At 48.2% G+C, this 25963-nt stretch overlaps 1 protein-coding gene across 2 annotated transcripts in view; it reads left to right on the top strand.

The window, feature by feature from the left end:
- Window positions 1-25963, top strand: part of sdk2a (sidekick cell adhesion molecule 2a) — a 91854-nt gene that overhangs the window by 53602 nt on the left and 12289 nt on the right. For both annotated transcript variants that reach the window (XM_086175504.1, XM_086175505.1), the window contains exons 3-35: window positions 1141-1247; window positions 1438-1585; window positions 3008-3141; window positions 5925-6036; window positions 6582-6772; window positions 7069-7152; window positions 7244-7438; window positions 7958-8074; window positions 9214-9381; window positions 9764-9866; window positions 10596-10772; window positions 10999-11135; window positions 11565-11712; window positions 12702-12842; window positions 13216-13397; window positions 14945-15060; window positions 15236-15431; window positions 15531-15629; window positions 15697-15888; window positions 15962-16083; window positions 16201-16310; window positions 18658-18808; window positions 21160-21397; window positions 21491-21606; window positions 22522-22711; window positions 22880-22978; window positions 23070-23264; window positions 23350-23551; window positions 23625-23728; window positions 23884-23954; window positions 24032-24167; window positions 25313-25369; window positions 25832-25933. In XM_086175504.1, the coding sequence (XP_086031630.1) occupies window positions 1141-1247; window positions 1438-1585; window positions 3008-3141; window positions 5925-6036; window positions 6582-6772; window positions 7069-7152; window positions 7244-7438; window positions 7958-8074; window positions 9214-9381; window positions 9764-9866; window positions 10596-10772; window positions 10999-11135; window positions 11565-11712; window positions 12702-12842; window positions 13216-13397; window positions 14945-15060; window positions 15236-15431; window positions 15531-15629; window positions 15697-15888; window positions 15962-16083; window positions 16201-16310; window positions 18658-18808; window positions 21160-21397; window positions 21491-21606; window positions 22522-22711; window positions 22880-22978; window positions 23070-23264; window positions 23350-23551; window positions 23625-23728; window positions 23884-23954; window positions 24032-24167; window positions 25313-25369; window positions 25832-25933 (4640 nt within the window). The remainder of the gene's footprint in view (window positions 1-1140; window positions 1248-1437; window positions 1586-3007; window positions 3142-5924; window positions 6037-6581; window positions 6773-7068; window positions 7153-7243; window positions 7439-7957; window positions 8075-9213; window positions 9382-9763; window positions 9867-10595; window positions 10773-10998; window positions 11136-11564; window positions 11713-12701; window positions 12843-13215; window positions 13398-14944; window positions 15061-15235; window positions 15432-15530; window positions 15630-15696; window positions 15889-15961; window positions 16084-16200; window positions 16311-18657; window positions 18809-21159; window positions 21398-21490; window positions 21607-22521; window positions 22712-22879; window positions 22979-23069; window positions 23265-23349; window positions 23552-23624; window positions 23729-23883; window positions 23955-24031; window positions 24168-25312; window positions 25370-25831; window positions 25934-25963) is intronic.

A 25963-nucleotide genomic window follows, 5' to 3' on the forward strand; every position in this document is an offset into this window, starting at 1 on the left:
AAATCAATTAAAAATAGCAAATAAATAGAGAGAGAGCAGAGAGAACAACAACATCAAGAATAAGAATGAACAACAGAATGGGGGGGCAGAAAAGACATAAAGGCTGAAAATAGACCAAAACGACATCATAAAAAGACTGACAATAGTAATGACAGAAATAAAGAAAATAAGCAGGATGCGAGTGGGCTGAGACCAACAAGGATAAAATAAACAACAGAGTTAGAGCAGAGTTAAGGTTGGTGAAATGGTTTTACTATTTTGGAATCCCCGCGCGTAACTCGAAACTGCCAACACAAATCTTTTTTTTTTTTTTTTTTCCCATCAAATCGTGCAGAGTGGTATAAAAACGAACAATGTGCCCATTCAGACCCCCGCGTCAGAGGCGAAGCGGTTCGGCCCACGTTTCCAAGTCTCGCCCCGACCACAACCGTGGATATCGTCTTCCGATCGCCTCCACCGTGTTTTCTCGAATTCGCGCCTCCCTTTTCCTCCCTCTCCCGCTCCTCCCCTTCTACCCTCAGTTTCCCTCCTTCCCCGCCTATACTCGGTATTTGGCTGCACCCTCACGTGTCTCAGTCCCCGGGTCTGCAGCGCAGGCCGGCCCCTCTGCTTGTTATTCTCCACCAGGCCCGATCAAAGAAGAGAACTGGAATCCATTTAATCAGACCCCCCCCCCCACTCGACCCACCGCACTGAATTGCAGTGGAGGGGTAACATGTCAGGGGTGGTCTTGACGCTGCTAAGTGGCTATAGCAAACCAATTAAAAATCAGACTCGGCTCCGGGGTTATCAATCTAGCATTTCACACACACCATTTAACATGAATGCGCATCGGGTGGGGAGATGTAGCCGAGGCCTACCTGGGTGAGTTTTCGCCCGCCGAGGGTCTGCCGGCTCCGCTTCCGGGATCCTTCCCTTCGGTTTTCGCCGACCGTTTGATTCCGACGCCTCGAAAAACGTTCACGCCTCGTAAATGAGTAGCACACCGTTTTAAGATCTGATACAAGCGCCCGGCGTAACACCTCGATTCATTTAGCATATTGACTGCCGGGGATAAAAGCGGACCAGATGATAAATGTCACCGTCTGTCAAGTTGATGGTGATTAATAGCGGTTTGTGTTTCCCGCCCGCGCCCGTCAGGTACCTGATCCCCTCGCTGGACCGCTTGCACGCCGGCGACTACCGGTGCATCGTGAGGAACCGGGTCGGCGCCATAATGCAGTGCACGACTCAAGTCCAAGTAGCCTGTGAGTACGCGGTCTGAGGAGGGGACGCCGTTTCACGAGACGCTTGTCACGCGCACGATGCGGTTGAATCGCTCCGACTTAAGGAGCTTAACTTTTAAAAAAAAGGTACACAAAGTGATTATAACGCCGTTCTTTATTTCTTTTCCTCCCTCCACTATTTTTTTTTGTCAACTTCTCCCGCTTCCGCCAGATATGAGCGGTTTCGTGGAGGGCGAGAGGTCTCAGACGGTCTCCCAGGGCGAGGGGGCTCTCATCGACGCGCCGCAGATACACAGCTTCCCCAAGCCGCAGATCACCTGGTTCAGAGACGGACGCAAGATTCCCTCCAGCAGCCGAATGTAAGTCCGGCTTCGGATCGCGGGGTCGCGCTCCGCACGTCCTCCGTGAGAGAGCCGGAGAGAGGATTCTTAAATACGTTGCTTAATGTTGCTCGGCTGCCGAGAGGTCGTGAGAGGTTTCCCTCGCATTCGGAACGGCGGACGGAGGAACGTCGGCGCGGCCTCCGTGTTCATCATCGCGTCACCTCTCGGTGATAAAGCGGGTTATTATATCGCCCCTGTTGACTTTGCGAGGCGGGGTGATTGAAGGGTACGGACGGGGCGAGCGGCAGGGGAACCAATTAGACAAAATTGGACAAAAGGCTTCAATTGATGATATGTTTGACTGACAGCGCTCACCCCTCGGTGGATTTGTCTGTCGGAGGGTTTTTTTTTTTTTTGAGGGGGTGTCAAGATCTGTAAATCCACGTCTATTCGGATATATGTGTGTGTGTGTGTGTGTGTGTGTGTCGGCCCGGTTTGATATGCAATTTTCCTGGAGAGCCTTGATATAGGCAATCACCTGAGATTAATTTTGCCATCCGTACAAATTGAAGCAGGCAGGCCACCGCTTCCCGCTATTCGTCTATTATTCAGCGACCGGCATCGCCGCGTCGTAGATAACATTAAGAGTTTTAGGCGGATTCTCTCAAAGGACGGTCCAGTTGCGCGTCGCCGCCTGCAGGGCTTCGGTGAAACAGTTCCCAAGGAGAAGGCTGAACACTTCCTAACAAGGTTCAACCAAGTCGGGAGCTTTTTTTTGAAATGCCGCTTTGCAGGGTGACAATCACAAGCATTGACAGGACGTTCTGCATCTCCCGCTCGTTTGCTTCGCCGCGTGCCGGGCTACATTGATATGCGCCGGCCCGCGTATCGGTATTTGTGTGTGTCGGATTGTTTGTTGACTCCGAGGGCCATGTCTTCTAATTGTCCAGGAGTGTGTGTGTGTGTGTTTATCCTGCACAAATCAAGCAGATGCCGGCAGATACAGAGAGCCTAATCTGGCCGTGTGCTTAACGTCAGCTCTGGTTTAATGGGCCTCTTCTCACACGAGACCGGCGGTCGAACCGGCATTCAGCCGCGCTTATGTCGGGGGCAGCGGCCACAGAAGGATTTTAAGGGGATTGATTGGCGTTTCCTAGCAATTGGACACGGACAGTAATATTTTACATCCGTCTGTATTTCCTCCCCCGTACCTGTGTTTAGTGCGAGTGAAGTAGCGCGTTCTGCCTGTTTTATGATGCACCAGATCAGCGGCCCTCATTTAATTTAACCACATTCAAATCCAAATGAGGCTGTATGTATTTATTAAAGTGTTAGCGAATGCCACGGGAATAACTGTAAGCCTGGGCTTTTTATTTTCAGAGCGTTATAAACTCTGTGTGTGCGCGTGTGTGTGTGTGTGTGGGGGGGGGGGTGTATTTTGCACCAATGTTTGCTCAGCGCCATCACCCTGGATAACACGCTGGTCATCCTGTCCACGGTGGCCCCCGATGCCGGACGCTACTACGCTCAGGCGGTCAACGACAAGAACGGCGAGAATAAAACCAGTCAACCCGTCACGCTTACGGTGGAGAGTGAGTACACGTGCAGACGTACACGTTGCACCCATTTGTAATAATAAACTCCCAAAGCACATTGTGTTATACGCCCTCATCGTACACATATCATTTTCCATTTTTATTACTTGTTCTCATTTGTGCAGCACTTGGATGCAAGATCGTAGATCTAGTTCAAATCTCCTGCAGATTGCAGTGTTTCCTTGTTCCGAGCTCAGACGCTTCGACCCACAACAGGTGGCTCGAACAACAGCGCCCTCTACCGACGCCCCCTTTCCTTACGTCGCCCCACGTTTCCCTCTTTTCTTCCCCTAACTACAATATTCAATCTCATTACTTTCCTCAAAATAGTTGCCTGCCTCCCTCCCGCCCTCCTTCTCTCTAAAGTCATCTAATTTCTGGCTCAAGCAGTGAATAATGATTATGTTGTGTGCTTTAGGTGGCACTCAAACTGCCCCTCTTCTCTCTGGGCTTATAAACTAGACCCTTCAAGTTAGTCACTCCTCACAAAAGGCAGATTTATTAAAATGACATTCGCGAGAGAAAAAAAAAAAAAAAAAAAAGGGCGGGAATAAATGACCCCGCACACACACATCAAATCCTGAGGTGGCCTCATTTATAAACAGAACATGGTCACAATTTCAAATTGACTTTGGCCTTGTTCAAGTGAGCACGGTTACACATCGGGTCAACAGACTGTTTCCTTTAAGCAGTGTGTTATTTGCGATCACACACACACACACACACACACACACACACACACACACACATATGTTTGTGTACTGGTGGCATAGCAGTTTGGTGTCAGGTTCTGGTCAGCATGTTAATACAATGTTTGTGATTCAGCGCTCAGTATGCGTAACACAGCGGCCTATTGGGATTGGGAGTGAATATCTCTAGACTTGACCTTGCAGTTCACACACTCGTATATACATCTGAAATTTTTTTTTCCCACACAGAAATTCTGTGGAGAACAGGAATGATATGGACAGAAAAAAAAAAAAAAAAAGAAGACGTCGTCGCGGGAAGTATCGTTTTCTAAAGGCGGCATACAAACGACCCAAGTCTTGGAATAAAAAACTAATTCACAAAGGGAAAAACGCTCCGAGACAGATATTGCGTTTTTATTCTGTCAGAGCACGCCATGAATTACGGCTGCCTTTGGTTTACTCATGTCTTTGGACACAGATAGACACAAACGTTGTGGCGAGTGATATTAATAGTAGGAATTTACTATGCAGGTCACTGCGTTGTTTACTTTCCCCATTTAATAAGAAGATTACACACTCGAGGTATTCTCAATGCCGAGAGTTTATGAACTGCAATACATTAATTACTGTCTGCCAAGGAACCAATCATGTCTTGCAGAAAATGAAATGAGTTCTAGTTGAGTCGAACGCGTTCACGGTTTTGTCGTATCGGAGGCAAACAAAGACAGAGTAGGCTTTTAAAAAAATAATAACAATTTAACAAGCTTGGCTAGCCTTTAAGTTTAGAAAACTGTGTAATTCATTTTATAAAACTCAATAGATAATAAACGGTTATAATGTCATGAGCCATTCATGAGCAGCCGCTTGAGAGGTTAAACTTCATTCATTCATATATTATCTATCCCACCCGTCACTGGCCGAGAAGCGGGTTCACCCACGTACGGACACACAAACATTCACTCGCATTCATACGCCACATGGAGATAAATAGTATTCGCCACGAAATATAGAGACATACAACTATTCGCTCACTCTTTCACAAATCGTAGAGATAAATAATATTCACCCTCTTATTTCCGCGTAGAGACAAACAGCTATCAGCTGAAAATGTGGACTAAAATGCTTAAAATCCACTTTCAAATGCATAATATTAATGGATTCATTTCTTATAAAAATCACAGCCTCCTTTAATTGTCATTTCAACACTTTTTACCAATATGGACTTTTTCTAATATAGCCCCGTGTGAATTTATAAAGTTGCTCAGCCGCGACACGGAGAAGATGAAGGAAATCATAACATCATACATTCAAAGTTTTTTTTTTCTTTCTTTTTTTTTTTTGGCATTGCCTTAAATTAACTGTAACAGGGCTTATCTAAATATAAAACTTCACTGCTATAAATAAAGCTGCGGAATAAGAGCCGGATCACGCAGGTGCCGCTCCCGTGTCCCGCCGCCATTTGTCGCGGACGTTTTTGTCACTTTCCCGCTCCGATGCTGCAGACACGACCCCCTGAGAAGGCGGGCGACTGACAATAAAGTGGCACAAAATAACAATAATAATAACATAAAAATGTGCTTATGGCCCCCATAACCCGAGGTAGCCCCGCACTAAATTTCTTAAACGAACGCGGACACACAAAGGTGGCCGCCGTGCCCGTGCACGTAATTCTCCCGGTGCAACTTGCAGTAAGTGCACAATCACTCAAACACATCTAGCCCATAGCTGTTCTCAGGGGAGGTGAAAGAAAATGAGATCAGATTCAAAGAGAGATCACTGATTGAGGGCAGTGAATCGATGGTTGGCTGGAGGCTCCATGAAACCCGTGAGTGATGGTGCTGCATTTAATCGCTTTTTGTGTTTGTCTCAATTATGCTACATAATGGCTTCTAACACCTGGGCTAACACCGCGCTCAGGAAATACGGCGTGCTCTTGAAAAAAAAACAGGATCTAAAGTAAAGACAGGGGTGTTAATACTCGTGATAGTCGGGAGGGATGGCGACACGCGGCCGATCTCGGTCCGAGTATCGAGTACCTACTTAATCTGAGATTGCGGGTTTCAAATTCGAGCCTTTTATTCTTTTCTGTAGACGTCGGGGGGCCCGCCGACCCCATCGCCCCCTCCATCATCGTCCCGCCCAAGAACACGAGCGTGACCGTCGGGCGGAACGAGGCCATCTTGGAATGCGTCGCCAACGCCAGGTAACGGTTTCCCCGCCACCGCCGCAGGCAAGAACGCTCCATCAGCACCAAAACTAAACGGTTTCTTCCCGTCGGCAGCCCGCCTCATAAATAATGCCTCGCTCCCCCAACGACACTGCACCGACCCCTCTAATGCGCCAAACGGTTTGCGCAACCAACCGCGATCTCGCTTTTATTTTTCACTTATTCAACGCACGCTGTCTGTTAAGAACCAAAACAAATTGCCCCCAGTTGTAAAATTACTCGGCGATTTAAGCGATTCCGATTCCGATTCCGATTTCGAAAAGTATTTTGTTCGATTCCAAGCCCGGCACCTTTTCTACATTCTCCCCTTTTTTGATTCAAGGCTAACGCCGCCCCGTCCTGCATTCTAACTATTATCTCCGATTCAAAAGACTTAATCAGAGTGACAGATCTATCCCGTCGCTCCCCGACGCTCTAACCTTGAAACGGAATATGAATCGGGATAAAAAAAAAAAAAAAAAAAAAAGAAACCTCCCATCTCTCGTGGCGTCTCTTTCCTTTTTTTTTTTGTCTTCCCGCAGACCGCTCGTCAAAATGAGCATCACCTGGAGGAAGGACGGGGTGCTGGTCAACACGGGCATCCGGGACTTCGGCCGTCGGCTGGTCATCAGCTTGCCGGCGGTCAGCGACAGCGGCTACTACGAGTGCGAGGCGTCGCTGCGCAGCAGCAGCGTCCGCTCGGTCGCCGCCGGGGCTTTCCTGCACGTTCTCGGTAAATAGCGCGTCACTTAGATTCGGCGCTCGGGCCGCGCGGCTGCTGCTAAATTATACAAATATTGCATCAGCGGCGTCGGAGCAGAAGCCGCCGTCTTGAGAGAACATTGTGTTGCCGTTACGCCTACCGGGGCCTTTTATTTGATGTTATTATTCGGAGTGGTAAAACTGTTAGTTCTGACAAGAAGGGTCAAGACGGGAGAAGAAGTGCGGATGATAAAGTGATTTTATGTGGCTTAATGGAGCGTTTTTTCTGTTTTTTTTTTTTTTTTCTTGCTTTTTTTTTTATCACAGAGTATCCCCTGTTTGTTAAAGAGCCGCCGAGTCACATCACGGCCGAGATGGAAAAGGTGGTGGATATCCCCTGCCAGGCGCGAGGTCTGCCTCTCTCTCTTTGCTATTACGTGCGCGAAAAACGGGGAGGAATCGGAGAGAAAAGTCGCGGTGACATGTCCGTCGTCCTCCGCAGGCACGCCTCAGCCAGACATCGTGTGGTATAAGGACGCCGTGCCCATCAGCCCGGTGAAGATCCCCAGATACAGGGTTTTGGTGGGAGGCAGTCTACAAATCAATGGTCTTCTGCCAGACGACACGGGGATGTTTCAGTGCTTCGCCCGTAATCTCGCCGGGGAGATCCAGACAAACACCTACTTAGCCGTCACCAGTATGTCCCCTTGAAATATTTTCAAAGCTATCGGCGAGTCCGCCTCTTAATTCTGCTCGTCTTACCTCCTCCTGCTCCCCGCGCCCCTCCTTTTTTTTTTTTTTTTTTTTATTCCTAAATCCATTCCCCTGTTTTCTCCCCTTAATCCTCTTTTCTCCCCCTTTCTCTGGCTCGCCTCCTACGCCCATCTATCTATATATCTCTTCGCCGTGACAGACTTGTCACCTTGGACGCTCGGGCAATTATTGGCTATTTTTGAGCGGGAGAATGTGCAGGAGAGACAGAGAGACGGAGGCACCTTGTCGGTTTCTCAAAGCCGTCCCGGAGAATGAGAGCTGACAGCCTCCCTTTTTTTTTTGTCAAGTCTATTGAGCTCGCAGCTGCCATCTGCTTTATTAGGGAGAAATCTGTTTACGTCTGTCATCATCACCTCGGTTTTATCTAATTCTGTTTGCTCGGTGCGCGCGCGCGCGTGTGTGTGTGTGTGTGTGTGTGTGCGGCTGACCCCGCCGTTCGCAGGTATCGCTCCCAACATCACCGCTGGCCCCGCTGACAGCGCCGTGATTGACGGCATGTCAGTCATCCTGCACTGTGAGACCTCAGGAGCCCCGAGGCCAGCCATCACCTGGCAGAAAGGTGCGTGGGCCAACGGTGCGAGGGGTTCGGGGCCGGGGGAAGGGAGGGTTAATTATGCCGCCGTTAGGATTTGTCGGACGAGAGGTCTGACGGTCGGCCGTGGCTTCAACCTGTCATGATTTTTAAAAATATGACAAGGTTTGTTCTGAAAAGGTATTGCGGTGTTCAATTATTCAAACTGTCTTCGCTCCTCAACGGTGACAGGGAAAACGAAAAGATTCGCCGAAACATCGTTAAATTGTATTCGTTAAATATCATTAAGTGATGGTAACACTGTTGGGGAGAAACTTTTGAGCAATTAAGAGATCAATTGCAATTGGAATAACAGCAATAGATAAAATAATCATTATCATTATTATCTTTATTGTGCCGGTATTAAAAGCGAAATGATGTTTTAACAATAATTATTATTTATATTCTAATCATTATTGACATTCAAATTATATTATTATTATTATTATTATTATTATTATTATTATTATTATTATAATTATTATAGTTATTATTATTAATAATAATAATAGTTATGTTGATATTAATATTAATAGTTTTATTATTATTGTTGATGTTGTTGTTATAATAATAATAATAATATAATAATGATAATAATAATAACAATTATTACTATTATCATTATTATTATTATTGTTGTTGTTAGTCATAGTATTTAAAAGATATATTCTGGGGCTATAAATAGTGATGTGCTGTTTTTATAATTATAATGGTAAAAATATACTTATTATTATGATAATAGTGATTATCATTATTATAAGTATTCATTATTATATTAATCACCGTTGTTTTAATTGTTAATAAATCATCATTTTACTACCAATAACTCCACAAGTATTGTTGTTATTTTCGTTATAAGTATATGCATTTATGTTTTTTTCCTCATTTATTTTTCCATGATACATGTGTTTACATCATACATGTAATTATGTTATTGCCTTTTTATAACAGCCCAAGACGGGAGCCGTTCCGGTGAAAGCGCATAAACATTTTCCCCGACAAAACCAAGATTTTTTTTTTTTTCCCTTCGCCGCGCTGCTCTTCCTCCCCGTTTGTTTCCCTGACATTTCGCCGATACACTAATCTCTCTTTCTCTCTGTTCCCCATCGATCACTTCCGCCTCGCAGGTGAACGTGTCCTGGCCAGTGGCTCCGTCCAGCTGCCCAGGTTCACCCTGCTGGAGTCGGGCAGTTTGCTAATCAGTCCCTCCCACCTGTCCGACGCCGGCACCTACACCTGTATGGCCAGTAACTCCAGGGGTATCGACGAAGCTTCGGCCGATCTCATGGTCTGGGGTGAGCGCGGCACAAACCCGCCGGTTCCCTCCCGAAAAGCGATGAAACTGCAGACGCGGCAACCGGCGCATTTAAAGTCTCATATACTTGTGCATACAATAAGTACGAGGTTCCTGCGGGTCTTTGTCGGAGTGTTCTGACTATGTATGCATAGTCTAATGATTCATCTGTGTACTCAATTTCAGCGCATATATTTGCATAACCGGTTCTTTAAGCCTCTCGAAATACTCCGCCGCGTTCGGATGACGCTGTGATTCATGTTTCGAAGAGACATTGAGTGAATTCCGGCACCAGCCCCCCGATATGTTCGATTCTGCTGTTCGAACGCCGTCTCCGAGCAACAACCACATGCATGTGTGTGTGTGTGTGTGTGTGTTTGCAGCGCGTACCCGTATCACCAAGCCTCCGCAGGACCAGAGCGTCATAAAAGGAACCAAGGCTGTGATGACTTGCGGTGTGACTCATGACCCCAGCGTCACCGTGAGGTAACCGGGGCGTTTACCTTCAAAATGTCACGGCGTGCAACGTAGCCGTTTTAATTTTTTTTTGCAGGGAGCTCTGCGTGAAACTCCAATTTAAAAATAATAATCGCAAAAAAAAAAAAAAAAAAAAAAAAAAACAACAATCTTGGTTATCAGCAATGCACTTAATGAGTTTGCGATCTGCGAGATCTCCTCGTATTTATCCGTCCTCCGACGACCTCCTCCGGGGAACGCTTTGAAACTTTTCAAGTCGGATTGACAGTCGAGATCCTGATAGAGCGTCGCTCTTTGGCGGGAATGAAATGATGTCAATGGACCCGGCTGATTAGCGCGCCTGTCACCTGTGGGCCCGCAACATTGATCAGATCGCGGCGTCCGCTGAGGAATAAGTAAACAGAGTAATAACTTGAGACGGCGCCTTTTAATTAAACACAACGCATAGGAGATTAGCCGCGGAGCCCAAACAGCCAAGATTAATCATCGGAGCTTCTAGCGAGTGTATTACGGAGGCATACGAGCGCTTACGCCGGCGATTGGGGACGCGAAAACTTTAGTTGGCTACAGAGATTGGCTTCTAATCCCCGGGACGTCGCTCCGCCGAGGCTCTCCGTCGTCATCGCCGCCTTCTGTCTCTCGCTCCGACACAAAGTAAACAGGTTTAGTGTCACGGCGCCTGGGAAAGCGGACGCCCGTTAAAACCCGCGCACGTGCCCCCCCCCCCCCCCCCCCCAGGTACTTGTGGGAGAAAAGTGGCTCGGTGATTGACGTGAACGCCTCGCCTCGCCTGCGCCAGGATCCCGACGGGACCCTTCACATCTCCCAGACGTGGTCGGGCGACATCGGAACATACAGCTGCAGGGTGACCTCGGTGGGGGGCAACGACTCTCGCAGCGCTCACCTCCGAGTCAGGTCTGGATATTCGCCTGGTGTCTGTTTTCCTCTGTATTCTCCTCTCCGTATCTCATCAAATCACGATGGATTGACGCTCCCCCCCCCCCTCCCCGTGCTGTTGTGGTTTATCACTTCTCTCCTCCGTAATCCATCGAATCCTTAAATATCCTCCGATGCCGTCGAGGCCCGGCCGCCGTATTGTGTTCTTTGTCAACTTTGTTTTTTTTTTCCACCTCGCATTCAGGCAACTTCCCCACGCGCCGGAAAATCCCATCGCCATTCTGAGCAACACGGAAAAAAGGGCCATCAACCTCACGTGGGCGCAGGCCTTCGACGGCAACAGCCCCCTGATCCGCTACATCCTGGAAGTGTCCGAGAACAGTGAGTTTCCGTCGGCGTCGGTTCTCCCTTTTGACGCCGACGCGCGTGAAACGCTCGCCTCAAAACGCCTATACCTTTTTCCATGTAAACTATTTAGCCGCCGTTCGCCGAAAAGCTCAAGCTGAGCGAGAAGATGACAAGTCATTAAGGAGAAAATTAATCTGAGGATGCAGCTGGGATGTGTTTCAGGAGGGGGGGGGGTAATTGAATTTCAATCTGATGTTTTAAATTTGGAGTGTTTACAAAATAAATGGCTTGTTTTTCTTCTCCTTTTCTTCTTCGTCAGAAGCGGCGCGGTTATTGATGGGGAAAAGGAAGCTTGCAATAACAATTCAATAACAACACGGGATTCAGTCCACGATTTGTGCGAAGGGACGCGGACTGTTGATGTTCTCGCCAGGTCGTTACCCGCCGGTTTCTTTTGCGCAGACGCTCCGTGGACGGTCCTGCTGGCCAACATCGAACCCGAATCCACCGGGGTCACCGTCGGCGGCCTCATCCCGGCGCGGTCCTACCAGTTCCGCCTGTGCGCCGTCAACGACGTCGGCAGAGGCCAGTTCAGCAAGGAGACCGATCGGTGGGTTCGTCCCGGGGCTTTCCTCGCGTTATCCGACGCGGCGATCATTTTCCGTTAGGAGTGACAGATGAGGCGTTTCGATACAAAGCCGAAATCACGCTTTGTGAAAACCCGACGGGCGCGCTGACCCTTCCTCGTGTCTCCACGTCTTATTATCTCGCCCGTGCTTCCCGGGGAAAAAAAAAAAAGCCTAGAGGCTTGAAAGAGGCAGAGTTTTGCTCGGACTGAAATCCCTGAGTGCTTTTTCCTCACTGTCAAGATGAAGCAGTTGGAGCCGCGCAGGACGGCTGCCGCACATGCATAAACACACACACACACACACACACACACACGAAACGTCTGACCTTGTCGATATCAGCGCCGTCCATTTGCTGCTTTTGCACCTGCAAGCGTGGAAGTCCCTGAAACCGCGAGCAGCCGTTACTGCCCACCTTACTGCCGCACCTTCTCGCTCCCGAAGCTTCCCCGGCGGATGCGAGCAGACGGGAGCGCGCACGGCGGGAGGGCGGCGGCGGCTTTTTTTTTCAGACGCATCTCCTGGTTCACCACTTTGATCCTAAACACTTTGCTTTATCTCCACCGGAGCGGCGGGAAGAAATCAAGATGTCATCTTAAATTGTCTTAAGGGAAAAGTCGGCCCGGATCCTTCTTTCTTGTTCTTTTATATCTCCCTCTCGCTCGCCCCGTCTCTCTATTGTGCTGCTCCATTTTCACCGTGGCCTCTTTGATCCTTGTCATGTCACACAGCGAGATGTCCCCCGTGTCGGCAGAATCACAGAGAATACGTTTTTTTTTTTTGGACAAAGGCGAAGTGAGATTTTTGGGTGTTCTACAAAATACAGGAGGAATAAAAAAAAAAAAAAAAAATGCTTTATTTCTGATGAAATAAGATGAGAAAATGCAGAAACTGTTGATCATTAATGCATGGCTTGTCTTTTTTTCTTTTTTTTTTTTTTTTTTTCGCCCACCATGGTTTTCACCTCGTGCAGGCTGTCCCTCCCGGAGGAGCCCCCGAGCGCCCCGCCTCAAACGGTCATCGCCAGCGGCCGCACCAATCAGTCCATCATGATCCAGTGGCAGCAACCCCCCGAGAGCCACCAGAACGGTCCACTCCAGGGCTACATCATCAGGTAAGAAGATCACGACCCCGGCCGCCGATTTTCCCTTTCCCCCCCATCCAGCCATTCATATGTGATAATAATTGGCACGTCAGTTTTTTTTTTTTCTTTCACCCATTCCCCTTCTTTCTCACTCGGTGCCGCAACAGAATAATTGTCGCCAATTAAATGCCATCCAATCCACTCATCTGTTGTCACCTTTTTTTTTTTTTTTTTTTTTTTTGTTGCAGCCATTGTCTAACTTATCTGCGGGGCTCCTCTATAATTGTGTTCTCGCTATTCAGAAAATCTCATGTTCTCATAATATCTTTTTTCACTTTCTCCTCTCTCTTCCTGTGTCTATCTCGCCGTTTCTCTGCCTATTGATTACTCCCTCCGCTGCCAGGTACTGTCTATCAGGGCTCCCGGTTGACTGTCAGATGAAAAATATCACAAACCCGGACCAGACCAGTCTGCTCCTGGAGGACCTCATCATCTGGACCAACTACGAGATCGAGGTGGCCGCCTATAACGGAGCAGGCAGGGGCACCTTCAGCCACAAAGTGACGGAGTGGACCCTGCAAGGGGGTGAGGGCAGCGCAGGAAATATTTGGACAACACATATTGTTTTTTTTTTTTGTCTCCAAAACCACAAGAATCCAGGCTAAAATGATTCATTCAAAAAAAAAAAAAAAAAAAAAAAAAAAAAAATCACACCTTCGCTACGTGGCTTCTTTAAATGTCATCACCGGCGTCCATTCCTGCACAAATAATATTTGCGCATTTACAAATTCAAAAGAAAAGTGGTCGTTTCTTTGAAAAGTCAAGTCCGCTCGGTTTTAGCCGCCCGGACTTGACATGAGCTTTACCGCCGAGAAACGTTCGTTAATCCTCCATAGATGCCGCCCGGCCCTTTCCGATTACACGTCAACGTCTCGGCTGAGTAAAAGCCATGAAACGACCGGAGGCTCTCACGTATTGAAAAATCCCTATTGTAATAAATCCACTCCGCGAGCATCTTCTAGAAACGTCTCACTTCCAGAGCTTTTTCCAAGCGGCGGTTAGTTCATTTTCCTTTTGCGTTCCCTGCCTTTCTCCAACACACTTATCAGAGACAAGTGGAGCTCCAGAGCCGGGATTTCAATACATGTGTTGTTTACTTATGACGCTCTCAAAGTGCAGGTTGGACATTTAAATTTATTCGCGTATATCTTTGAAATTATGGGGAAGTCATGAAAATTCAGGGCCGGGCGAGGCGGCCTCTAATCCCAGCCGTGGCTTTTCCCTCTAACCAATTCCTCTTTCTGTCTGTGATAATAATTACGGCTCGTGTAAACTTCCGCCGTCGCTTTAATCGGCCCGCTGCCATTTACAAGCGAACCGACGTGCCACATTTGTAACATTTGAACTTTGAGTAACTGCTGACGCCGACACAAGTCCTCTTATTTTATTTTTTTTTTTCCTCCCTCTTTAAATGCCGGGGAAATTAATAAAACATTAGTCTTATTGCTCTTTGCTTAAACTAGCAGCTTAAAAATATCATATTCCAACATCCGGTACGGGACCGATACGCATCCCGTGCATCCCGGATCGTCATCGACGAAAAAACCAGGAATGATGCGAAAGACGCGTTTATTTTCATCTCCTTCATCTCTCTTGCGAAAAATATATAATAATTTCATCATCCAAGTCGCTGTCAGTGAGTAATGACAGTCATGTTGTGTAGCTTGTCTCTCATTAACTGGCGGTTTTAGTCAGTCACTGCATTGAAAACAGGAGGAGCGTGCATTGAAATTCATTCGGCGGGTACGGCGGCGCGCTGGGGGGGGGGGGAGGGGTTCGGGCAGCAACGCCGGCCGGTCGGCTTCATTAACGGGACTCCCCGGCTGTTTTCCGGTGTTACATCAGAATGATGTGCTTAGTTCAAACAAACCGCTGCGGGGTCGACCTGGAAACCGCCCCGGGCAAACATCTCACGCCTATGCAGACTGGCACGCTCTCCGCTCCCGAAATGAGCTCGAAATACAAAGGTTTGGGCCCGTTTCGATCTTAAACTTCTGTTGATATCTCCCTCTCGTACTCCTTGTCCCGCCGTCCCGCCCTTGCGTTTTTGCCGTCTTCTCCTCCCGGATCAGTGCCCACCGTGCCGCCTGGAAACGTTCAAGCGGAGGCCGTCAACTCCACCACCGTGCGGTTTACCTGGAACGCCCCGAGCCCTCAGTTTATCAATGGAATCAACCAAGGATACAAGGTGAACGTCTCCTTTCTGTCAACTGGTGCACTCTAGTGGTTACAGCTAAAAGAGCACGCTTTTAAGATAAAATAATAATGATAATCATCAGAGGCCGCGGTTGTCGGGCTTCACCCGGAAGCCGTCCTTTAAGTTTTTTAAGTTCGCGCGATTCTCTCTCGCCTCTCCTGCTCAGCTGTTAGCCTGGGAGCCCGTTCGTCCGAGCGACGTCACCCTGGTGACGGCGAGCCCCAACTTCCAGGACAGCGTTCTGGTGGGTTACATCTCGGGGCTTAAAAAGTTCACCGAGTACTACGCGTCGGTGCTGTGCTTCACCACGCCGGGCGACGGCCCCCGCAGCCCGCCGCAGCGCCTGCGCACGCACGAGGACAGTGAGTGCCTCGGCCCCGTTGTGATTTAGCAACGCCCGGCGCGTCGGCGGCGGCGTTCTTTTCACCCGCCGCGCTTTGCCTCCCGTTTTTTTTTAACAGCCCCCGGTGCCGTCGGGCATCTCAGTTTCACCGACATCCTGGACACCTCGCTGAAAGTCAGCTGGAAGGAGCCGCAGGAGAAAAACGGCATCCTCACAGGTGCGTCATATTAACACGTCGCGATTTACGAGCCCCCTTCGGAATGACCCGCTTTTTGCACCGACAGGCTACCGGATCTCCTGGGAGGAGTTCAACAGGACAAACACCAGGGTGACCCATTATCTGCCCAACCTCACCCAAGAGTATAAGGTGACGGGGCTCACCGCGCTCACAACGTACACCATCCAGGTGGCCGCCATGACCTCCAAAGGTCAAGGCCAGCTCTCCGCCTCCACCATCTCCTCCGGTGTCCCCCCAGGTCAGTGGGCGACGCAGAAAAGTATTTAAAAGTCGGTTTGGTCCGCGGCCGTGACCCTCCTCGTCTCCCGCAGAGCTGCCCGGCCCCCCGACCAACCTCGCCATCTCCAACATCGGCCCCCGCTCCGTCAACCTGCAGTTCAAACCCGGTTACGACGGCAAGACGTCCATTTCACGCTGGCTGGTCGAAGCTCAGGTGAAATGCTCTCCGCTGGACGGCTTGATGTTGTTTTTTTTTTTTTTTTCTTTGTTTTCTTCCTTTTGTTTTTTTTCTGCCAATCTGCTGACACCGGTTTCTCCTCGCTAATTTCAGATCGGTATAATCGGAGAGAATGAAGAGTGGCTCGTGGTTCATCAGCTAGCTAATGAGCCTGACGCCAGATCGATGGAGGTCCTGGACCTGAACCCCTTTACCTTCTACAGGTGATGCACAGAATCCTAACAAGAAGCAAGGCGTCCTTTTTGTGTGGAGACTTTACGTTCTCCCCGTGTCTACGTGGCGTTCCTGCCACGGTCCTCCACGCAGGAGGTTCACCCGACAGTCTAAATTGTCCAGACGTGTGAACAAGTTGGTTGTGTGTCTCCATTTGTCGCCTGGCGAGCGATCCAGGGTGAACCCTCTCGCCCAATGACGGCCGGGACGGGCTCCGGTAGCCCTGCAACCCTCATTGCTGGAGATAATGAATGACTTCTTGTTGAAATCTTCCTCTTGCGGCAACTGCGCTTGAATTTCTACCCTTTAAGATATTTAACCCCTCATCCCAGAGGTTGCTTCAGTTCCGGTGACCTGTGGGGAGTTTACCAATAAAAACTGCCAGAGTTTTGGCCGGGTCAAGGTTATGGGGGCTTCTTATGTAAAGGGAAGAGTCGATCTTGTCCTCGGAGGTTCTCAGTCATCCGGGTCGTGGGGAATTCTCGTCGAAATCGTCTCGTCTCGGCAGCCGGACTTGAATTTCTTCACTTTCACCCCTCATCCGAGAGGCTTATTCAATTCTAATGACCCATGTGGAGCTTCCGAATATATACGGGTGGTCGTCGCTTAACGAAAGGGTTTCGTCGTTGAGCGTTCGCATACATATCGGCCATTTATACCGTGCTATTTGACCTTTTCTTTTTCTTTGAATGTTTATGTTTGCATGAGCATAGCCAAATATAAGCGCATACAATATGTACTCACTCACAACTCCGCTGCCAGTGCATTCCACTCGTATTTTACTATTATCGCAAAGCCGTTAACAGAGCACTTCGTAAAGGGAGGACCACCTGCGCACTGCTCTAAAAAATAAAGGGAACAATAAAATAACGCATCCTAGATCTGAATGAATGAAATATTCTTATGAAATACCTTGTTCTTCACATAGTTGAATGTGCTGACAACAAAATCACTCAAAAATGATCAATGGAAATCAAATGTATGAACCCATGGAGGTCTGGATTTGGAGTCACATTCAAAACGAAAGTGGAAAAACACACGCCAGGCTGATCCAACTTTGATATAATGTCCTTAAAACAAGTCAAAATGAATCCGTGTTGCTTCCAAAGTGGACAGTTCACAGAAGTGTGACTGACTTGGAGTTACATTGTGATGTTTAAGTGTTCCCTTTATTGTTTTGGAGCAGTATATATATATATATTTGGAAACTCTCCACAGGTCATTAGAACTGAAGAAGCCTCTGGGATGAGGGCTGAAACGTCTTAAAGTGTAAAAATTGAAGTCCAGTTGCCAAGACAAGAAGATTTCGACAAGTAAGAGTGGATCGGCAGAAACCAGGTCTAAAGATGTTGTTATGCTAACGGGAGTTTTGTACGTTGGGACAAAAGAGCAACTTTGCGGTTTTGTGATGGTTATTTGGCAGAGTGGTGACTTCTGAATAACAACTACTGGTACTTTGGATTTTCTGTTATTGAATTGCAATTTTTGTAAGTCGCTTCAGATAAAAGTGTCCGCTAAATGACACTTAAATGAAAAAACGTAATGTAACTTTTTGTGAAAAGGTAAACAAAGGAGTGAAACCTCTCGGCTCATGTGGAAGTTAGATCCGGTTCCGGTTGTGAATCTTTCCTGGTTGTCTGGAGGGTGCAGATGTTTCACCAAAAATGGTGTTGTATATTTGTGAAAGGTTGTGTCTGAGGCCCCTTTTTTTTTTGTTGTTCAGAGATGATTTTTCTATGTTGTGCACAAATATGACTTCTTTGACCCGGATGCCTGAGAACCTCCGCTGACAAAATGAATGACTGAATGCAATAACCGCCAACTCCCGAAGTTGCTATAAACGTAGCGGAAAAGCGAAGTCCTGCACCGTTTGTTGGTCGTCTGAACCTCTCTTTTGCCCCGTGTTCAGTTTGAGAGTAACCAGTAGCAACGGTGACATTATGCCGCACCAGCTCACGTCGGCGCGTGATGCGATATGCAAAGCAGGCATATTGTGCCTCATTGTGTGGACGTCTGCATTCTCTTTCACCGATGGCCATTGTGCCTGCAAGGTTTTTGTTTTGGTCTCCGGCGCCGTTGCTCTAATGTGACCTCGCGCGGCACTAATTGTTTCATTTTAAGCCGTTAATCATTTATCTAATCTTCGTCGCGTTGTTTTTATTTTCTGTTGATCCTCTCAGAGATAATCCTTTCCCGGTGTTTCTCTCTCTCACATCTAATCTTTTTTTTTTTTTTTTCCCCAAACTAGAATCCAAACCAGTCATTATCCATATCGATATCTTATTCGTGATTTAAAAAAATTGATAAGACCCCTCATCCGGTTACGTTTCGCGTCAGGTTCCGGATGCGTCAGGTGAACATCGTGGGAACCAGCCCGCCCAGCCAGCCCTCCAGGAAGATCCAGACCCTGCAGGCCACCCCGGACATCTGCCCCGCCAACGTGACCCTGCGCACCGCCAGCGAGACCAGCCTGTGGCTGCGCTGGGTGGTAAGTCGCCGTAGCTCATTACAAACCGGGTGACGGTCCGGATTCGTATTTGCATGTCTGGGTTGTTCCCGTTCAGACTCTCGATATTGAAATTTTACGCCGCCATTCTGGTACGCCTTGGGTGTGCATACATATGGGCTATTTGAAATCGCTGCCTTTTCTCTTTGTACTGCTTCCAGTTATATTAAAAATAGTGTCGAGCTGTTTTGGCGAAATGCCTTCGGAATATTAATTAGGCGCAATATTTATGAGATAAGCTTTCTTATTTGGGCTGTTACATCTTCCTCGTAGCGAGCCGGTATCGCAATATCACTTGTGATTTTAAAGCGCGTGTTTTTATTATGATATCAGTTTTTTTTGCAACATCCACCATTTCAACCGTATTTACATGAAATGCACTTGCAGTATTTGCGTGTCCTCGACCCTTGACCCCCCCCCCCCCCCCCCCCCCTGCAGAACGTACATATTACGCACACGCGTCGAACCCCAAGGCGTCGAACGGACGCGTGCGATCCCTCCTCGGCTCCCTTTTATTCCTCGACTCAGTCAAACCGCCGCTTTGCTTCGTAAGCAGCCCCTGCGGTGAAAAATACAGCGTCTCCAGCTCTTCCCGCAGTATCCGTCGGATTAAAGGGATGCACGTCACCTGCAGTTAGTAGCAGCATGCGAGCAATGGCGCCTCTTTATATTAACGGCGCGCCTCGTAATATTTAGATCCTTTTTAAAAGGCGGCCGTTAGACCGTAGTAAAACTTTGTGGCCGGCTTCGCAGCCGCAGCGCTGACGCCTCGGTATTAATCAAGGGCTCTTTCCATTCCGAGAAAACAATCGTGTTTACCGACGCCGTGGAGGTCCGTGCATCCGTGTGAAAGTGCTCTGTTACCGACGCGTATTTGTGGAGGCGGCGGGGAGAAGTGTTGCTTTAAGTGTTATTTACTACTGTAAATGAGGCGGATTATGTGATGTTTTTATCCGCGGTAAGAGCAAACCGCGGTAATTAATCTATTACTTTAACCCTCACGACTGTGTTTAATCCTAAACTCACGTTGAACCTGCGCTCTTATAAGCGGCCAACTTTATTTACAACCCTTCCTTCTCAGATTCTTATCGTTTCTTAGCGGACGTGAAAACTTGGATTTCAAAGCGTCCGGTCCCGCAGCGACCCTCCGGCTTAGTCCAGAACTACTTCTCTTGCCCGAGCACATGTAATTACTATATAATTGTTCGCGGAATACTAAATACGGTTTAATCCTCTCCCGCCGAATGCCTTATCTTCCCCTGTTTTATGATCTCTGTGATACTTTCAAACCCCTGATCAGGGCATTTAGAGGCCTTTGGAAAGAACACCTTTGAGCCAAACCAGAGGTCGGCTTCTTTTGCTTCTCAGCTCGCCGTCGCCGCCGACACACTCACACACACACACAAAAAAAAAAGAAGCATCGATTATGCAAAATGCGACGCCGATGTGATACATCAGGCCGCAATCCCTCACTAACAAACAGTGTAACGCGCAGTTAAGTCGCATTATCGATCAATAAATGACAACAGATGACACCCGTGTGAAGCCAAAGCTGCTCCCGGAGCTCCTCGGAGAACACAGATGTTCCCTTCGCCCTGACAACCGGGTTAACGCGCTCCGACAGCACGTCTTTGAGCATCACAGGAGCGGCAACCCGGACAACGATGACATTGATTGACACGTTTACGGACAAATCGGCCGACGAGTCCGGCCGGCGTCTGGCGCCTGGCGGATGTTTTTATTTCAGATTCCAAATGTGTTCGAAATTGAGATGTATAAAACGGGAAGGTGACCGTCGGACGCTCCGAAAAAGAAGTTATTTGACGGGTGAAGTTAAAAGGTTATTATTATGATGTCATTTATAAGACAGAGATATATCACCTTTGCGAGGCGGGATTGGCTTTCGTAAAAGAGATACAAAGGAGAAGAGCCGCAAACTGCACTTGTACTTTTTTATAGCATTCGCTTAAAAATGATTTATGAGTTCACGCCAAACCATACGTTCTCTTGGAGCACGCGGGAATTGTTATTTGGGATTTGCTATGGCTTGAACAAATATAAATATTTGAACACGCGCTTACCGTTTATTTAAGAGGAAGAGAGGGATTACTCCGTTACTTTTTTACTTTTTATTTAATTCGTGTTTTACCGTCATGCTGCAGATGGTCCCGAGAGCTTTTAAATGCAGATTTCTCAAAACATCCCTCCCTCTTTGGCGATCCCTCCGTTTTGAATTCACCCTGAAGTCCACCTTCTGATTTCATTTCCATGTTTTCCATGCGGTAATCTTGCCGAATCTGAGGATTTACACTGAGGACAACAAATCTCCTCAGCCTCTTCCAGAGTGGGAGTACAATGGCAATCCGGATCTTGTCGGCTACCGGGTCCAATACTCCAAAGCCGGGTCGGACGGGGGAGTTCTCTCGCACGTCATCATGGACCGCCTGGAGAGAGAGTTCACCATCGAGGACCTCGAGGAATGGATGGAGTACGAGGTCCGAGTTCAGGCCATCAACGGGATCGGCTCGGGCCCCTGGAGCCAGCCGGTCCACGGCAGAACCAGGGAGTCGGGTGAGGAAGGGCAAAATGCCGTTTCCCAGCTCGGGTAAAAATCTCTTCGTTGTTCAACCATTCTTCTATTTTGATTTGCGTTCTTTACCCCAGTGCCCTCCAGCGGGCCTACCAACGTCTCCGCCTTTGCCACGACCTCCAGCAGGATTCTGGTTCGCTGGGGAGAAGTCCCAGAGCCGGACCGCAACGGACTCATCCTGGGGTACAAAGTAAGCGGTCGGCCGATCTGGTGATCCGGGAGATCGACGTACGGAACAGGGGTGTCAAACTCAATTTTACCCGGGGGGGCCAAATAATTTCATGTCACTGAGGCCAGGCAGGTAGAATCATAGTGTGCCTAGAAGTAACAATAAGTCCAAATTTTTCCTTTGTTTTGGTGTAAAGGGGAACAGGTCAATTATAAAAATCTGTTTATGCAATGAACTGTTATATAATACATGACAAACGACATGAGATTCATTAAGAAAAATAATTTCAACAATTTCAACAACACTCTGCCTCAGTTTTGTCTTCTCAGTTCTCTGTGCATTTCATCGTATATTTTTCGCCACGGCGAGTCTCGTAGTGGCGCCGAAACTCGCTGCGTCCACATCGAGCATACAGGGTTTCTTATTAACCTCAATGAACAAATAAGAAGTGGTTCAATTTTCTTGGAGAGCCCTACACTCCATGTCCACTTTTCTTTTTTTTGACCACGACATCTCGCTGATGAGGGTGTCGTGGCAAACGGAAAACCAGGTATGTTTCTAACAATAAGTAAAAAATGCTATTTACAGATTCGGAAGCCGCATTGCTGTCATCTGCTGTAAGTTCTGAGTCACACAGTGTTGTGCCATGTCGCTAACACTGACTTAAACAGCGTGTCCTCAGCAGACGATGTAGGAACTGCATTTTTATTTCGGAAAAGTAGTTCATGATTTTTATGTATTTTTTCAAATTGTCGATTTTCAATTTGGATTGGACCCCCTGGCGGGCCGATAGCGGCCCGTGGGCCGTACGTTTGACACCCCTGGTATAGATTATATAGCATTATCATTTCACAAGTCGTGGCTAAACTGCTAAAACAGCCTTGTTTAGAATCTAATAATCCCTTCAGTGAAGATTTTGTCGTGCTTGTACTTTAGGTCGTGTACAAGGAGAAGGACTCGGACACATCTCCGAACTTCTGGACAGTTGAGGGCAACACCACCCACAGCGTCCAGCTGAGCGGTCTGGGCAAGTACGTCCTGTACGAGATCCAGGTCCTGGCCTTCACCCGCATCGGAGACGGGAGGGGGAGCTCGCCGACCATCCTGGAGAGGACTCTGGATGACGGTTAGATGGCAACTCGGTCGGAAAGTTTCCCCCGTGACCATTTCCGTTGCTCGTAGTGCGATGCAACACAACATCCACGTAGTTTCTGCATGTAAATCTGCATGTTAGGACGCGCGGGGTGGTTTTCTCTCGCCGGATTTGTAATTTTCGATGTTAACCGTGCGACAGTGCCCGGCCCCCCGGTGGGAATCCTGTTCCCGGAAGTCAGAACCACGTCGGTCAGACTCATCTGGCAGCCGCCCGCGCAGCCGAACGGCATTATTCTAGGTGAGTGACAATAGGTCGAATAAAATTGTTTGACTTTCAAAGTCTAATAGTTCTTTGTTCACGGCCAACGCCTCTTTTCTTTTCTTTTCAGCTTATCAGATCACCTACAGAAGAAACTCCTCGAACAGTAACGCCGCCACCGTGGACGTGCTGAGCCCCAGCGCCCGGCAGTACACGGCCACCGGACTCAAACCGGAAATGGTTTATATCTTTCGCCTCACGGCTCAGACCCGAAAGGGCTGGGGGGAAGCTGCCGAGGCCCTGGTCGTCACAACGGAAAAGAGAGGTACGAGTCAAGCGCCGCGGCTATTAGCGCAATTCTTCAACTCCAAATATAGCGTGTGAAAATCGCCGTTGTCTTTGCCCTTTAGCCCGACCCCAACCAACAAGCTGTCCTGTAGTGCCTCAAGAGGAAGTCCAGGCTCGCCAAGTGGTGTTGTCATGGGAACCGGGCAGTGATGGCCTGTCTCCAGTTCGTTATTATACAGTCCAGTACAGGGAGCTGCCAGACAGCAACTGGACGGTGCATTCTGCATCAGTCAGCCATGAGACACACTCCTACACCGTGGACAGGTAGACGCGCAACTCTGCCGGCGGCTCACGCTCGCCGCCCGCCCGTCCTCATCTCCCCCCGTCTCCTCCGCAGATTAAAACCCTTCACTTCGTACCAGTTTCGCGTCAAAGCCACCAACGACATCGGAGACAGCGAATACAGTCGGGAGAGCGAGGCCATCACCACTCTGCAAGATGGTAAAAAAAAGAAATAAAACACGATTTTTCGATCGAGCCGCGGTTAAAGACTCCCGACGCGGGATTTTTCGCAACGATCCCGATGACGGTTCGCGTTTCGTCGGACGCCATGTTGCACATCGCGTGTGTTTTTTTTTTTTTTTTTGTCTTTTTAGCCCCGGACAAAGCCCCCACGATCCTCTCCGTTACCCCGCATACCACCACGTCTGTGCTAGTCCGCTGGCAGGTACCGAGTATAAAACACACATTCAAAATGTTATTTTTTTTTAGGAAACTAAGAAGACGCATCCTCTCTTTTTCCAGCCTCCCTCTGAAGATCACATAAACGGCGTGCTGCTGGGGTTCAGGGTCAGGTACCGGGAGCTACACTACGACCGGCTCCGCAGCTTCACGGTCCGGACTGTCAACAGTCCCTCTGCTAACTGGGCCGATCTCACCGGTAGGGTTCACTTTTTTTTCTCGTGCCGACCCGAAGGACTATATTCATGATTGGAAGCGCTTTTGACTCACAACAAGAAGGTCTCCGGTTTGATTCCGACTTTCTGGAGATTGTGAATGGTCGTATGTATCTATATCAGCGGACCGGTTGCGGGTCGCACAGAGAGAATAAATAACTTACATTATTTCGGTTTTATTTATTATCCGAGTCTGAACTAATTCTCTGTGACTCACTCTTGACGCATTTCAAAACGCTTGTCAGGCGCTACATTAGCTCTAATATTAAACCCAGGAGGTTGCAAAATGGGTAAAAAATAGACGTCTTTGGGAAGTTTCTTTGCAAATGGGAAAAGGGTCCAGTGAGGAGACAGAAGAAGAGCCCATGATCTCTAAAAAAAAGGAAGCTGCATTTAGCAGACGAAAACCAGGAGACCCACTTAAAATATGGATTTATCGCAGGTGATTCCCACGCACCGAGCCTGCAGCGCATAGTACGCAGCGACCGGCTGTCCGATGAGGCAATGAAGCTTTCAAAACTGCGTCGAGACCAAGCAACTTGCATTGCAAAAAACAGCCTTTTCAGTATTTTGAAAGAAAAAAACGTTAATATGTATATATCGACATTGTCTGGCATTAAACCGGTCCGTGGCGCAATAAAGGACCGCTGATCTACATGGCATGTGATTAAAAGCTGAATGGTCGTTTGTCTTTTTATGACGTGTTACATGAGGGTAATAGCTTGCATGCGTGTGCGCGACGTGTGCGCGACGTGTGCGCGACGTGTCCGCGAAGAAAATCTTTCTCGGTACAAATGACGGCTTTTTTTCATTAGACTTTCCGGATCTTATTTTGAAAAACGACCGTTTCCGCCTTCACCTTACCGCCGCGCTGAGCTCCGTCACGCCGTTTCACACATGAGGTACCACAAGTAGCATTGTATTCAGATTAAATCCTGTGAACTGACAAAAGCGCCTCTAAGCGGTCCGCGGAAACATTTTCATGCATAAAGCCGGTCGCCGGTCTCGAAAAAGTCAGGAACCACCGGTCTAGATAATGAATGCATGAAGCAAGACTTACGAGTAACCCGACCGATATCCCGTGTGTTTTCTTTTTTTGGTCTTGATGTACCTGCTCCTGTCCTGTCAGCTCCTTACAACATCAGAAACCTGAGTGAATCTTCACTAACCCAGTATGAGCTGGACAGTAAGTATTAAATCTCTCGTGTCACTCTCCGCCATCACTCTCCATCCATCATCGGCGGTATTTTTCCACAAAGTGCGGCCTTTTTTTGCGATGATTTTCTGCTCATCCTATCCTCCCACTCAGCTGCATCCACCGAGGGGCCTCTGCAGATTCTTATGATGTGTCTATGACTTTTATCTCTGCAAGCTGCCCTGTCATTATTTAGTGTTTTCCCGCCTTTAAATCACTGACAAATCTTCTCCGTGTCCCGGCGACAACCTCATCTTTTCATCAGTTCGTCTTATAATTCCACTCCTCTGCCTTTTTTTTTTTTTTTTTTTTGCTTTTTTGGTCTTTTCAATTTGTGATGTTGTCTGGCCACGGGCGTCACGAAGACTGTTTGTCTCTCCGGAGGAACACGTCCTCCTCGCTCTTTTATCCCGAGCGCTGTTATAACTCCGTCACGGGGTTCTTTCCTCCTAGATTTGAGTAAACACAAACGCTACGAGATCCGCCTCAGCGTGTACAACGCGGTGGGGGAGGGTCCGAGCAGCGCGCCGCAGGAAGTTTTCGTGGGAGAAGCAGGTGCGTTGGCAGTTCACGTGGCGGCGCGCG

This window comes from Fistularia commersonii, chromosome 28 (assembly GCF_037954325.1).
Source record: "Fistularia commersonii isolate RoL2024-O1a breed Wild chromosome 28, RoL_Fcom_v1.0, whole genome shotgun sequence".
NCBI lineage: Eukaryota > Metazoa > Chordata > Actinopteri > Syngnathiformes > Fistulariidae > Fistularia > Fistularia commersonii.